The 13,883-nt window shown below is 39.5% G+C and overlaps 1 protein-coding gene across 1 annotated transcript; it reads right to left on the bottom strand.

The window, feature by feature from the left end:
- Positions 1-374: 374 nt before the first annotated feature.
- On the bottom strand, positions 375-12,867 carry CUNH7orf57 (chromosome unknown C7orf57 homolog). Its single transcript, XM_039714798.1, is given in 8 exon segments — positions 375-1,717; positions 3,822-3,944; positions 3,947-3,957; positions 5,065-5,165; positions 11,253-11,415; positions 11,542-11,650; positions 11,887-12,065; positions 12,678-12,867. Coding segments are annotated over 7 exon segments (744 nt in total). The 5' UTR covers positions 12,053-12,065; positions 12,678-12,867; the 3' UTR covers positions 375-1,646.
- Positions 12,868-13,883: the final 1,016 nt, after the last annotated feature.

The following is a 13,883-nucleotide window of genomic DNA, read 5'->3' as shown; positions in this document are numbered from 1 at the left end:
GGAGGCTTGGCAGGCACGTGGTGTGCAGCCAAGGCCAACTCACCACAACTGGTCAGGTTTTAATGCTGTGAGCTCCAACTCTGGCATCCTCTGATAGGGTGGCCTAGAAAACTGGATTTCCCCAAAAGCTCTGCCTTCACAGCAAAATTAATGGTTTCAATGCAACACAAATTGCAAGTGAAAACAGATACAAGGTAAGTAATGTCACACACCACTAAAGTTACAGCTTGATGTAAGCTTTTTTATATTTAGAAAAATTTGCTGAGCAGCCAATAACTGTATATTTAAGCATTTGCACATGTTTTAGCCTTTTATTTTTTAAATACAATTTAGTTGAATTGTTCAAAATAACGGATAGCAAAGATGGACTCAGGTGCTAGGTAAAACAACATCAAGAGCAAAATTTCTACAGTTCACTGAAAATTTTGAGGGTTCAGATTAGCAATGGTTTACCTATTTCCAATCAATTTTTACATCAAGGTTCTAAAGGAACAGTATTAAACCAAATACTCTAAACATTCTGTTCACATAAATGCATATTTATTAATAAATTTTAGAGCCTTCAGGACTTGGATTCAAAGGTGCAAAACATACTGAATGTAATCTGAAGAGGAAATTCTAAAAATTAAGGGTTTACTTTTCATGCTGTTTGCAAAAAACATGGTAATGAAATTGCACCCACTTTCTAGTGGACTTTATAATCAATATTTAATTATTAATAAGATTTCAGGGATATATCCTAATCCAAGTAGATAAAAGAGCAAGTGTTGAAATATCAGTGTCTCTTAACTTTTTCAGAATATTAAAGTACAACATCTATACATTGCTGTTTCAAAGTACAAACTTCTGCTGATGCGAATAAACAGTGATCTACCATATAATATTTTTGTTGCAGTCAAGACTTCAGGATAGATAATTTTATTTTTTTTTATCTAATAGCTGAAAGTACAGACATCATGGATAGCTGAGTCCACAGAACTGTTAACCAATGATTCAGCTTCTATATGACGAGACCATACCAGGAAATGCCACCAGGTCTTTAATTATGTGGCTGAACACTATGACTGATCAACTAGTTCTTGTGCAGCAGGCACAGCAATAGACCTGTCCTAGAAAGCTGAGTGTCTGTTCAAAGTAAATGAGCTCTTGGGATGAAGAAGTAGTCTTTTCAGTGAAGGTTTGACTTTTTTACTGCAGGCATCCATACCAGTTCAATTCTTTCCGTCTGCATTTCATCCCGTACCGCACAGTTGCCCTTCACCTTTTTTTGTGGCATAATTCATGAGTACAGCTGTACTTAACTGAAGAAACCTGTTGATTTGGACACACCAATAGCCTGTGTCTAGTCAAGTTAGCAGCAATATGGTAACCCTGTTTGAGAACAGCAAAGCAGCAGGAGTCTTGTGCAGGAGAAAAACTCAGCTTTGCTTTGTTTTGTTTATTATATTAAGAAAAGGTCTAGGACTAAAAATTGACACCTGTTGTCTGTTCTTTAAAATTTGCTGCAATCAAGCCAAATGAAGTTCATCCATCTCGCAAACATCTCAATCAGGGATGAGTTAAGTTACAAAAATAATCTAGTCAACATGTAAATAGTGGGCTACATAAGCAATACAAAGCTTTAGTTTCCCCAAGAATCTTTCAAGTTACTTATTACATCCCTGAAATGGTGGCTTTAACTCATTGCTTGCAGGTGGTGATTCAGATCGTTCTGAATCTGCAATAGGAAAAAAAAGATTAAAGTTTACAGAATAACTTCAACCATAATAATAAAAAGGTCAGCTAAAATTTTTGGCTTCTTTCTCATGTCAAAATACACATAAATTCCACTACTTTTAATTTCTAATTAACAAGATAAACAAGCTACCTAAAAAATTTGCACTATGATGCAAATCTGTATCTCAAAACAAAGGGATTATAGATTTACATATGGAATGGGTTGTATCTCCTTTCTGATGCATCTAGGGCTTATTCTGTGCAAGTAAGAACAGAGAAAGCTCCATCTCAAGGTGCTCATGCTGCTAATTGCTTTGTATGAACAAAAAAAAGTACACAAGTGAGAAAAAAAGTAAAAACACTACTGTCAGTAATCACCTAAAAGAATGAAAAGGACATGGTCAAAACTGAAGGAAGATACACATCTGGATGAAACCATATTGTTAAGAGCATTAAAAACAGTCTCCTTGTACACTGTGATGCAGAACCAATCTCAATCGCAATAGCTATGATTGCAAACAAAGGCAACAGAAGCAAAGCCGGTATCATATTATCAAAAAAAAACTGAAAAAGATAGCAACTCAAAAATTAGATGTATCTATATGTCAACCTATGCAGCACACTGACTTTTCAGAAGCCTTTACAGCGTACCCATGTTTTTCTTCTCTTTTGCCTAACTGTTATAACCAAACCAATTTCATGTTTACTCTGAAAAATCTTCAGATTTTCTTTATATCTCAGATGTCTTATTAGAGGCACACATATTAAAGAAATTAACTATCACCAAATTAAGGAAATCAAGATTTTGAAATCCCCTTTTAATTTTACTCAGAGTAATGGGAAAGAAAAATGTCAGCACACAAGAAAGTTGAGAAGAATCTGAAAACAAAGAATATTCAAGGTTTTCTTTCATGCTGAGGAAGAGCACTTTTAGACTTCATAGTTGAATTGTTGGGTCACTGAACCTCTCAAAGCAGCATCCTCTGCATGATCAGAGTTTGGATACTTAAGTTAACTTGAAAAGTGGCCTCTTCATTTTCTTTCAGATACAGACCATTATCTGGCTTCATCTCTCAGTTTTATGACATTTTTTCTTCTGAACAAAACCACACAACTTCTAGCTCTCTGTTTTCTCCTGATACCACCCGGAGGAAGAGGTTTTGTACTCCAAAAAAAAAAAAAAAAAAACCAAAAAACTGTAGATACATTAATGGAAGACACAAAAATTAATTCAGACACAGCTGAAGTGTCAGAAAAATTAAAATACCTGGCCTGTAAGACTTTTGTACATTAATATATCAAGGTCAAGGGAATAATGACAATGCCATTGTATACAAAAGGATTCCCTGACACAAATTCTAAAATAAAAAAAATAATTCTGGTGCATGGAATGGGAGGTCCAATAGCATTTCCAAACATTGTTATAGAAAACTGATAGAGCCAGCATGGTTACCAAAGCAAAAGGTCTTTGACAGAAGTAAGAGAAATTTTTCCACCCTGTAACCTTTATATTTGTTTCCAAGTGAACTCTTTCATAACTATTACTATTGTGCATGATAAAGTTTTGAAGGCATGACTTTTGATAACTTTTTTCTCTTAAACTGCTGAAATGCCACTGTCTTCAACAATGTGCATATACGTATTTTGACAAATTTCTGCAAATAATGATCTATTTCTTAAACACGAGTATCAATGACCCTTGTGACAGAAGTTTTTAAAAATAATAGGAGCAAAAGAGTATTCATAATAACTAGGCAACAAATATTTTACAGTCTGCTTAAATTTAGGCAGGGTGGCTAAAACCCTGCAGCATTTTATGGAAACACATCACAGAAAAGCCCCTGGATCAGAACACAGAAGCCCCTGGATTGGAACAGAGCATACTGCAATTGTAGAGATGAAAAAAGTCCATGAAAGCGCCTGCCTTGACTGGCTACAAACAGGAGCACTCCTTTCTTTAGCTGGTCACAGGGTATTGTAAACTAAGCACAATAATTCAATGTGTCTCACCACATTCAGAGAGCCACACAAATATTGAGGCTGCCCTCTGCTGTTACCTTGTGAGTCCAGCTCGTTTTAAAAGAAACAGCTTTCAATAACGTTACCTTCAGAGAGCTCACTATTTTCTGATGTTTCTTCAATCTTTTTTTCCCATCCAGTACTCTGCTGCAACCAGTCAGTCCCATAGCCATTGCTTATTAATTTGCTAAAATTTACTGCTTCATTTTTCTTTGAGCAGGCCTGTAAATACAAATATATTAATGGAAAACAAAAGCAAAAAGTAAACAAAAATGGGGGCTAGGTGGAAAAATAATATTTTGCACAGAAAAGGCCTTATCATTTATTTCTAATTATAACATTAATTTAAAAATGTAACCATGTATAGCCTTATAATGTATTTATAAATAACAAAACATATATTCTACATGTAATAATCTAAGAAGAAAAACCAAAAATAAACAAACAACCAAAAGCAGAGAACTATGCCTGATTTAGTACTGCACAAATTTACATGAGAAGAGACATCTGTTTCATTGGAATTTTACATGTATAATGCTTACACTGTTCTGATCTTAAAGACAAAAATTGCAAAAGAATGTGAAAATGAAAAAGGCTGACAGTACTCATTCTGTGATGCACAAAAGTGAAGTTATGTTACAAATTTTCTATTAAATTCATTTGACACTTTAATCACTTATTTGGCAGCATTAACATAGTTCTAAAAATACCAGGACTACTGATGACTGAGCAATAAATTTTTAAGACAAAGTATACAGAAACAATTCAGCTGTGCACACAGCTGATGATGTGATTATATCACATCACAAATTACATAAAAATTTGTTTAAAATTCCTCTTTCAGATGTTCATCACAGAGTATTTTTGCTCTTATGACCTTATAAAGGCTACAGTTTATGTCTTTCCTTAAAGAGTCAGTTGTACTTGTTTCTCTGTAACCTACACTGACAGAACTAACAATGTAGATTATCATTTTCATCTGTTCACTGGTATTAAGAAAAAAAAACAAATTTAGAATACCAAAAAATTCTGCTACATGAAGATACACTACTTATGCTTAGTTTCCTAACACAAGTTATGTGTTTTCTAACAAAGTTATATCAAATAATTTTCTAATATTAGTTAAAGTACTGTTATTTTAGTTGCTTTAGACACTTTAAAAACTATTTTAGCATCATGTATGATAGCAAATTTAATAGCAATAAATATCCACAAGGCCCTTACACATATCTACTAATTCCTGCATTTTCACAAGGAGCAATTTTAATTGTACACATGAATAAGTTGCAGGCTTAGGTGTTCAATGATTTTCATAAATGTACTACTTACACGGGTGGGAAGGAAAGCTTATTTTCTCCACTAAATTCCTTGTTAGTAGAAACAGTTGGCATTCTGCTTGGATATTTAGGGCTTATAGGTGGAAGCTTTACCCGTGTTAGAGAAATCTTAACTCAAAAAAAGGAGTTATGAAGAAAATAACCAAGAAGATTATATGATAGCATGGCCTTCAAAAGTGAGGATGATATTAAAGGCCTAAATGTATTCAAATTTCCATGTCTCATCTACATTATTTCCACAAGTACTAGTAATGGATTACTGAGGAATAACAAAAGATAAAGCAGCCTCCTTAGTTAGTTATTCTACATGACATTAGCTGCTTGCTCTCTCCACAATGTGCTTTACAAAAGCCTTTCCCTCACAGTACACTTCAAATGAAGCCTCAAATCCAAACTTATCCATAGCAACCTCTCATCTTGGTCCATTTGTTTTGTATGCAGAATATGAAAACAGACCAGTCTTACTAAAGTCAGGAGGACTAGAAACTAACATATGGTTTAATTACTACTTCTTTTTCAGTTTGTTTGAATTTTGTTTTTTAATAAAAAGCATAAAATATCCTATATAATAAGAAAAGAGTTGTGGTATATTAATTAGAGGTTTGATATTCAAAGAAATACACCCATACACACACACATATATATATATTTGGGGGAAGCCTACAACAGAAAAATATATTTTACTTTTTTCATCTTTCCAATGACAGGTAAAGAAACTCAGTGTTGACTAAAAGACTGAAAGATAGCACCTAGAAAGCCAGGGAAATACAACATACATTCTAGAACTGAAAGTGGGAAAACCAATAAGTAGTGGAGAAACACGAGCAACACATACCAAAGCTCTTTATTTTAACATTGATCAAATCAACAGCTACTAATAGGTAAACTTACCTCCCTCTCAAATAAAAGCATGAAATTAAATATCCTCAACAACTCCCAGATATTTTTCACTAATAGCTGCTAAGAAATTCTGAGGTAAAAAAAAACCAGAACATCTTTAAAAACTACTTACAGCTTCCATCATTGCACAAAGAAAAGTGGACAAGGGGGAAGTCTGAAGATAGCACAGAATTTTAAAGGTTATTAACCAAGTTTTTGTTTTACACTAATATATCCTTTTAATTAGAACCTACATATTATTTGACCATTTTCTTTTTTGAACACACAACACAGAGAGTACCCCATGGAATAAATAAGAGATATTACTTGCAGGTTATTTACAAAAAAATCAGGTGAGGGTAACTAAAAGTGAAATGTATTGCTCTGTAAATTTACAAGTACATTAAGGATAGCAATACTTTCCACCTACATGGACACAGATACTGCAATACAGTTAACAGAGCAAAAAATTATGAAGTGCAAAAATTAGATGCATGAACAGCAGTCATACTTGGATTGCAGGCACTACAAAACACCCATGAAAACCTCTATAAGGAGAAGATTACAAAATGTAAACACACCAAGGACTTCTCAAGGAGTTTGTGCACAGTAAGGAAAGAGCAAAGTATTATGGCCTTTGAATACACCTAATTAGGAAGCCACAAAGAAAAAGCAGATCTGAATGTTCAGAGAATGTGTTTTCTTATTATCTTGAAGAAAGTGAAGCCTGGGATAGGCAGTTGTACTGATTCTGAGCTAGGATGTCAATGCAAACACGTGTGAAGTCAGTGAAACCCCTTCCAACTTCAGTGGAGTCACTGTGTGCTTTGGCTAATCTCAGCTCTTCTTTGATAAAGAAGAGCTGAGATTAGCAAAAGCACACAGTGATATCAGAGGCAGCTACGTGAGGTGAAAAGGAGGGTGTTTGTCCAACCTGGAGGTTAAAAACCACATTAGCTGCTTAGAACTGCTTTTCAAGTTTGTTCACACTTCTTGCTGAAGCAGCCTATTTGTGTTTTACATTTCAAAAATGCCATCCCATTGTGCAGAAATCCTAGCACTGCCTTCCCTCTATCACTAGACGACCACTTCAGATGTGGCGTGCAGGTTTCAGATCCAGGACACAATTACCTACAGTTTCAACTGACAAAAACAACCTCAGGTGACATTTGTCACATGCTGAAGTCAGGATGGCACACAGGGCAACACAGAAACACAACTCAATTTGATAGTCAGGATAAATAGCAGATGGAGAGAGATGAGATTTCCTTCTTGACATCAAACAAAAGCAAAAGAAAAGGAGGCCTAGTAATTAAAGAGTTAATTAAAAGACAAAGAGCAGAAGCTAGAGATATTTTTACTAGAGACAGAAAAAGGTTCAAATTGTCCAAAATAAAGTCAAGAAAAAGAAAGAGGAGAGGAAAGGCAAAGAGAAAAGTCTTGAAGGCTGCAAGCAGGAGCATTATTTTAAATGCTGCCTTTCTTGGCATTAAATGAGAGGCTAGCTTATACTGCAGGGATCAAAACACTCCTTACTGTTCAAGTAAACTAATCAATGACAAAGGTAGCAAGGGAACAGATGAGAATTTGGCTTTCAAGGGCACCTGCAATCCATTGAGGTGCTATTTGTTACTTTGCTGGGCAAATTCAGCATTAAAAGCAGACTCTTGTGCCACTAGAATCCAATGACTACAGCTGAGGGAGCTATTTCCCTTTGATAAGTCTCTATTTAGTAGCAGCGATCAATTTTCCCACATAAAACAAACTACACAGGGTATTTTTTTTTACAAACAAACTACACAGGGCATGTTCTTGGTTTAAAGTGTTTTCTCCCTCTGTGAGGAGATGGTAACAATATACTCTAAAAATTGCTATGTTTATTATAAATACGCATTTATTAATCTTGGATTAAAGAAATATGATATAGAATATGCATTGTGCCTGGCTAGTATATGAAGACCAATGGATATCTGCAGCCAGCATGGTAAGATAAAAGCCTTTAGATGAAATCCTGTCTCCTGTGTGATCAAGGACAAAATTCTAGATTACATTTCAAATCTCTCTCTGAGGTAAAATCCTGGCCTCAGATGAGCAACCATTTTGCACATACATACCTAAGTACATATGCATATGTACACAGACATTTCAGGCAAGTGCCTGAAAGAGAGGACTGGGGAGATGAAGGAGTAATCTTACTGGTGGTGCTGCAGGGATATTGCAAATGCTGTTGCAAACTCTGATGACACCTCCAACTGACCTCTCATCCATACAGGCCTCCCTCCTTCTTAAGGTCACAGTTTTTTCAACCCAACCCAGCTGGGCCATAAAATGCACAGGCAAAAGGATCACTGAATCACAGAATGGTTTGGCTTAAAGGGTTCTTAAAGATCATCTAGTTCCACCTCCCCTGCCAGAGGGACACCTTTCACTAGACCAGGTAGCTCAGAGTTCCATCCAGCCTGACTTTGAATACCTCCAGGGATGTGGCATCCACAATTTCACTGGATTACTTGTGCCAGTGCCTCACCACTCTCACAGTAAAGAGTTTTTTCCTATCATCTAGTCTAACCCTACTCTTTTCAAGTTCAAATCCTGTCACCAATCCCCTTGTCCTGTCACTACATGCCCTTGTGAAAATTCCCTCTCTATCTTTCTTGCAGGTCCCTTCAGGCACTGGAATGTCATAACGAGGCACCCCAAAGCCTTCTCTTCTCCTGGATGAACAATCCCAATTCTCTAAACCTTTCTACACAGGAGAGCTGCTCCCTTCCTCTGATCATATTTGTGCCTTCCTCTGGACTCCTCCAACAGTTCCCTATTGTCCCTATGCTGGGCCCCCAGAGCTGGATGCAGCCCTGCAGGTGGGGTCTCAGCAGAGCAGAGGGGCAGAATCCATCCCTGACCCTGCTGCCCACGCTGGTTTGGATGCAGCCCAGGACACATTTGGCTTTCTGGACTGTGACTGCTCATGTCTGGGTCATGTCCACCCTCTCATCCACCAGCATCCCCAAGTCCTTCTGGGCAGGGCTGCTCTCCATCTGTTCAACCTGTGCTGATAACAGGGGTTGTCCCAAGACAGGTGCAGGATCTTGCACTTGGTCTTATTAAGCCTTGTGAGATTTCCATGGGCTGCTTCTCCCTGGGCCAGAAGTCCATTACTTTGCCATGAGCACATAGGCTAAATCCTTCATGCATTACTACTCTTTGCTGATTTGCAAAATCCCCATGTAATGGCCCCCTGGATCTCCAGTCCTCCTCAACATAGCAACAACCACAAGGAAAAGCAGAGATTTTAATATTTCAGAACAAAGCAGCAGAAAGGCTTGAACCTTCAGAGCAAAGGCCCACTTGGGAACAATGTTTTCCAAACAGAGCAGAAGAGGTACCCTTAGAGGTTAAATGGTTTTGCACTTGTTCCTAAGTGCGCCCTTTGGGATTTAACTCCACAATTGCACCATGCATGTCTCTTCTGAATAACTGCTTAGTCACACTCGACTGAAAAATATTTTCAATGCATTCAGTCTCATACTAACAGAAATACTTGAGGCAGTTTGCTGCTGCAGTGTCACCATGCAGTCAAATAAAAAAATCGAATTTTCCTTAGAAATTTGCCTGTGGTGTTTTGGAATACATTATTCTTACCTTTCAACATACAACATGTACGGTGAAAAACTAAAATTTTTTTGAGACTCTTTGGTAGGGCTAGTTCCATTGTCTCACTTCGAAGACTCTTTGGGAAGGCACTTTTAAGAGCACGGCATAGAAACTTCCCAAAAGAGGATATTCAAGAAGTAGCTGTGAGAGAAGCACCATGTGACATTTCAAGATACATGATGTGCTTTTCAGTGTACAACAAAGACACTGTGAAGCACAGCCAAATGGGAGATGGAGGTGTGGAGGTAGAGCTAAACGTACCAACACAGAATCTGTCTTCCAGCCACCTAATCCTACAGAAAAAGATTTGGTAGAACCTTAGGCAAAACTTAACTTCAGCATCCAGGAGAATAGTGTAAATTATATAAGAGGGCCTCAGCATATTAGCAATCTGAGCTGAATATATAACGTATATTCACTGTGCATTTAGTCCTAAATAAAGCACGTGACTGAATTAAACTGGGAACACATGAAACTTTCAGATACATGACTGAATGAAACTGGGTCTCAACCAAACTCCACCAAAACTGAAATGAACCTCAGTTTCACTTTACAAGTCAGTACATGGGCTTGAATTACTGTTATCAAAGTTAAGTTTGACTCTTAGAGCACTGAACATAATTGGTTCTTAAGTAATGGAGTGAGGAACAGCACTTCCTCTCCATCCTAGTTCAATTCCTTTAAGAGGCACAGCATGTCAAGTTTTTATTTTCAGTGCCTCAAATCTATCATAGAAAAAAAAAATAGAAGCTTTACCTACAAGCATCAGGCAAATTACAGTTTAAACATAGGTTGCTTGTTTGCCTGTTGCCACAGACCCAGTAAACACTCCCAAGCCTATTCAGTAATGAGGTGTTCCCATTTACACAAGACTTATTCTGATTCTGCACTAGTTATTCATGTCAGCAAAGGCTGAGGATTTTTTCCTAAAATTCCCAACATCTGCCTTTCTGTTGAAGAAGGGGGGTACCAGTGTTCAAGTACATCAAATGTCCTTCCAGATATACCCCAAAGGACTATGGTAGATGCAGCAACTGAGTTTACAGAGGATATTTACAAAACATAAGGCTTCAGAATCTAAACTGGGCAGGGGCAGGGAGGATGAAAGAGGAAGGATAGCAGAGAGGTCTCCAAGACAAAACACCAGTGTCAGTACAGAAAGGTTTGTTTGGGGCACAGCTTGGGCTATACTTCCTTTGTCTTGGATGCATCTTTCATTAAAGACAGCTAACACAGTACGGTAGGGAATCCCAATTTAATTTCAATTTCAAAATAAATTAAACTCCTTTTTCAGAATAGTCTTCTGTTCTCATCTTCTTTATTCATCACCCAAGATTATTAAACAAAATGTCTCTTCACCAAGAATGAATTGCAGGGGAAATAAAGCATAAGAATAATACTACTGCTTTTTATTTATACTGACGTATATATACCATATAATGTGATGGGAAACTGTTTCTGGTTTTCACACTACACCTGCAGCACTTAAGAAAACATGTCTTTCTTCTTGTTCTCAAACTGCTAATATAAAAATTGATTCTGGAATACGGAAACATGGATTACAGTTTCCCTCCTATAAGAAGCAACAGAGATGTGTTCACAAGCTCTACAAACAAAGCATCATCACAGGGTGCCTCTCCATCCTACCTTCTTTTTCTCTGCATGTTCTTTGTCCTCAGCTTCCCGCTGCCAAATACTTTTTGTATCAAACTCAAAAGGCCCTCTTCTTGTCTCATAACTCTTACCGTGATGGTCATCAGCCATAAACTGTCTGTGAACCATATAATCTGGTAGAGAGGAAACACAGCTCCTGCAGGCAAAGATTTAATGCTTGTTTGTACAAGGTATACAAATCCCGCACTTTAGTACAGAAGCATTCAGAAATGTTAATAGGCGAAGAGGGAGGCCAAGATGTGTTGGGCCTCAGCAATCTTACCGTGGCTCCTCAATCCCTGCAGGACTGGCACAGTGTGAGTACCAGTCAGGTGCAGCGTATGCTGCCAGAGGCGACTTCATTACCACAGGAGTGTAGTGCCTCAGTAGGTCTAGAAAGAAAAAGACAAAAGCCAGTACTTTTCTGACTTTTTATGTAGTTGCAAAAGCACTACCTTTGTTTTCAGATTGATGTTTTGTCAGGAAGAAATTAATCTCCTCATTTTTTCCACGAGTATATTTCAAAAGTCCAGAGGATCCTTCCGTAGCATCTATGAACACTTTACACTGCACTCAAGCAAAGCCAAAAAAACCAAAGGAAAAACAAAGAAGCAAGACAGATGCTCACCAGGTCGGCCTCCTTGCTTTGCCAGCCTCACATAGGCTGAATCAGTTTCTTTGATCCATTTCCTGTGGCACCCAGACAGTAGCACTTCATGGGGAGCTCTTGAAAGGTCACTGAGACCCAGAATCTGGGAGGGAAGTGGGCTCTTCTCTGGTTGTTTGAGTGGCATGGGGTATTGCTTCCTGCAATAATGGAAAAGAAAAATATTTATGGTAAAAGTTAACTGACAGCATCCCTTTTTCGGGCAACTTAACAAATTGAGCCCACCTGGAACATGAATGAGGTGCTACATTTCATCGTGAAGACAAAAGACAGACTTGCTCATTCTGGGGGATATAGCACAAGCAATTTCTGGAGAATCAGAAGCAAAACACTTTTGTTTCAGTTCTGAGACAACATTCAAGTTTCCCCATAAAGTGCTCTCATACAGAGGATCATGCCTCTTCATTCAGAAAACTATTTCCAAGGACACATCAAAATCAGTGAGAGGCACACGAGACAGCAGAAAACACTTCAGCCTTTGGTTTCCTTTCCTTCACATGTGCTAACTAAAAGCAAAGACAGTAGCTGTCCATTGGCAGGTCTTTATATGTAAAACCTAACCCAATCCCAAAATAAAAAAAAATTAATAAAACCCAACACCGAATGCCCTACTTCTCCATGCATTACTTTCTCAACTTCTAGTGAGAAAAAGAAAATACAAACAAATCGTTCAAAATGGGGAAATGAACGGCAGATCGATAAGAAAAAGCCAGTACGAGGTACTGTGCCATAAAAGATGCACAGGCACTTACCGGAGCGACTCCAGCTGCAGCTGATGCCGCTCCGTCGGTGTAAGGACACCACTTCCAGGCAGCAGCTCACAGAGGAGCTCCTGGCACACACCCACACGGGCTGGCTGTGCCCAGACTCAGCCCCAAGAACAGCCCAGGGCGCTGCCGCTCCCGGCGCTCGGGGACGCCGAGGCACCAGCCGGAGCCCGCTGCCGCCTCCCGGCCGGGTCCGTGACCGAAGGGCGATTCCCCGAGGGGTGACCCGCATCCCCCGGGAAAGGGGCGGGATGAAGCCTGAAGGGGAGGCGCGGGCGGAGCGGGGCAGCCCGGCTCCCGGTACCTCCCTCGCTCTTTCCTTTCTCCCGCGGGGTGGAAGCTCGGCGCGCTGCTCTCCGCCGCCAGCAGCAGCAGGCAAGGGCGCAGAGCCGGGTGGGGGCGGCTCCCGGCGGGCTCCTGGCTCGGGAAGCGGCGGGAGCCGTGCCGGGACGCCTTCCTCCCAAAGAGGGAAGGGCGCCCTCCTACTGTGACCGGCCGCCCAGAGCTTGCCGCTACTGGGAAACTCCATCCCAGGAAGACAAAATCCGTCCTGTATTCCATGGCATTTACCATTCTGTACTATTTAATTTTTGCCTTCTGGCCGGTTCATATATTGAAAGCCTGCTGGTACCCTTTCAGTACCCCAAAAGGGGTCCTTGAAATACCCTCTTCTGAGATTTTCTTTGTATTCGTGGAGCTGGCATGCCACTTTATCCACCAATGCTGCTTCTTCATCTTTCCATGTCTGGGACCCAGAGAACATGGGAGAATGATAGGATATAGTGGGAGAATGCGAAGGGATGGAGGCACATGAAGAAAATGGTGGGGTGGTGGAACATGGAGGATATAGTGAGATGTAGAGGAGATGGAGGGCCAGAGGGGTGGTAGAATGGGGAGATGGTGAGTCATGAAGATGCTGGGATGTGGAGGGAATGGAGATAGTGGGACATAGAGATTGTGGGATGTGTAGGGACCTGGAGGAAATGGAGTGGTAGAGAACTCATAGGGATGGTGAGATATGGTGGGATAATAGCCCTTGGAGGAGATGGAGGGACAGTGAGAAATGGAGGGTAACAAGTTGGAGGAGACAGGGCTGTTGGGCCAAGGGGTGGTGGAATGATCCATGGAGAGGCAGACAGATGAAAGCATTTGGGGCAGAAGGACAGTGGGACATGAAGGACAGGGGAAATG

Source organism: Passer montanus, unplaced genomic scaffold, assembly GCF_014805655.1.
Source record: "Passer montanus isolate IOZ18808 unplaced genomic scaffold, ASM1480565v1 scaffold31, whole genome shotgun sequence".
Lineage (NCBI taxonomy): Eukaryota > Metazoa > Chordata > Aves > Passeriformes > Passeridae > Passer > Passer montanus.
This window is presented reverse-complemented; position numbering and strand designations above follow the sequence as displayed.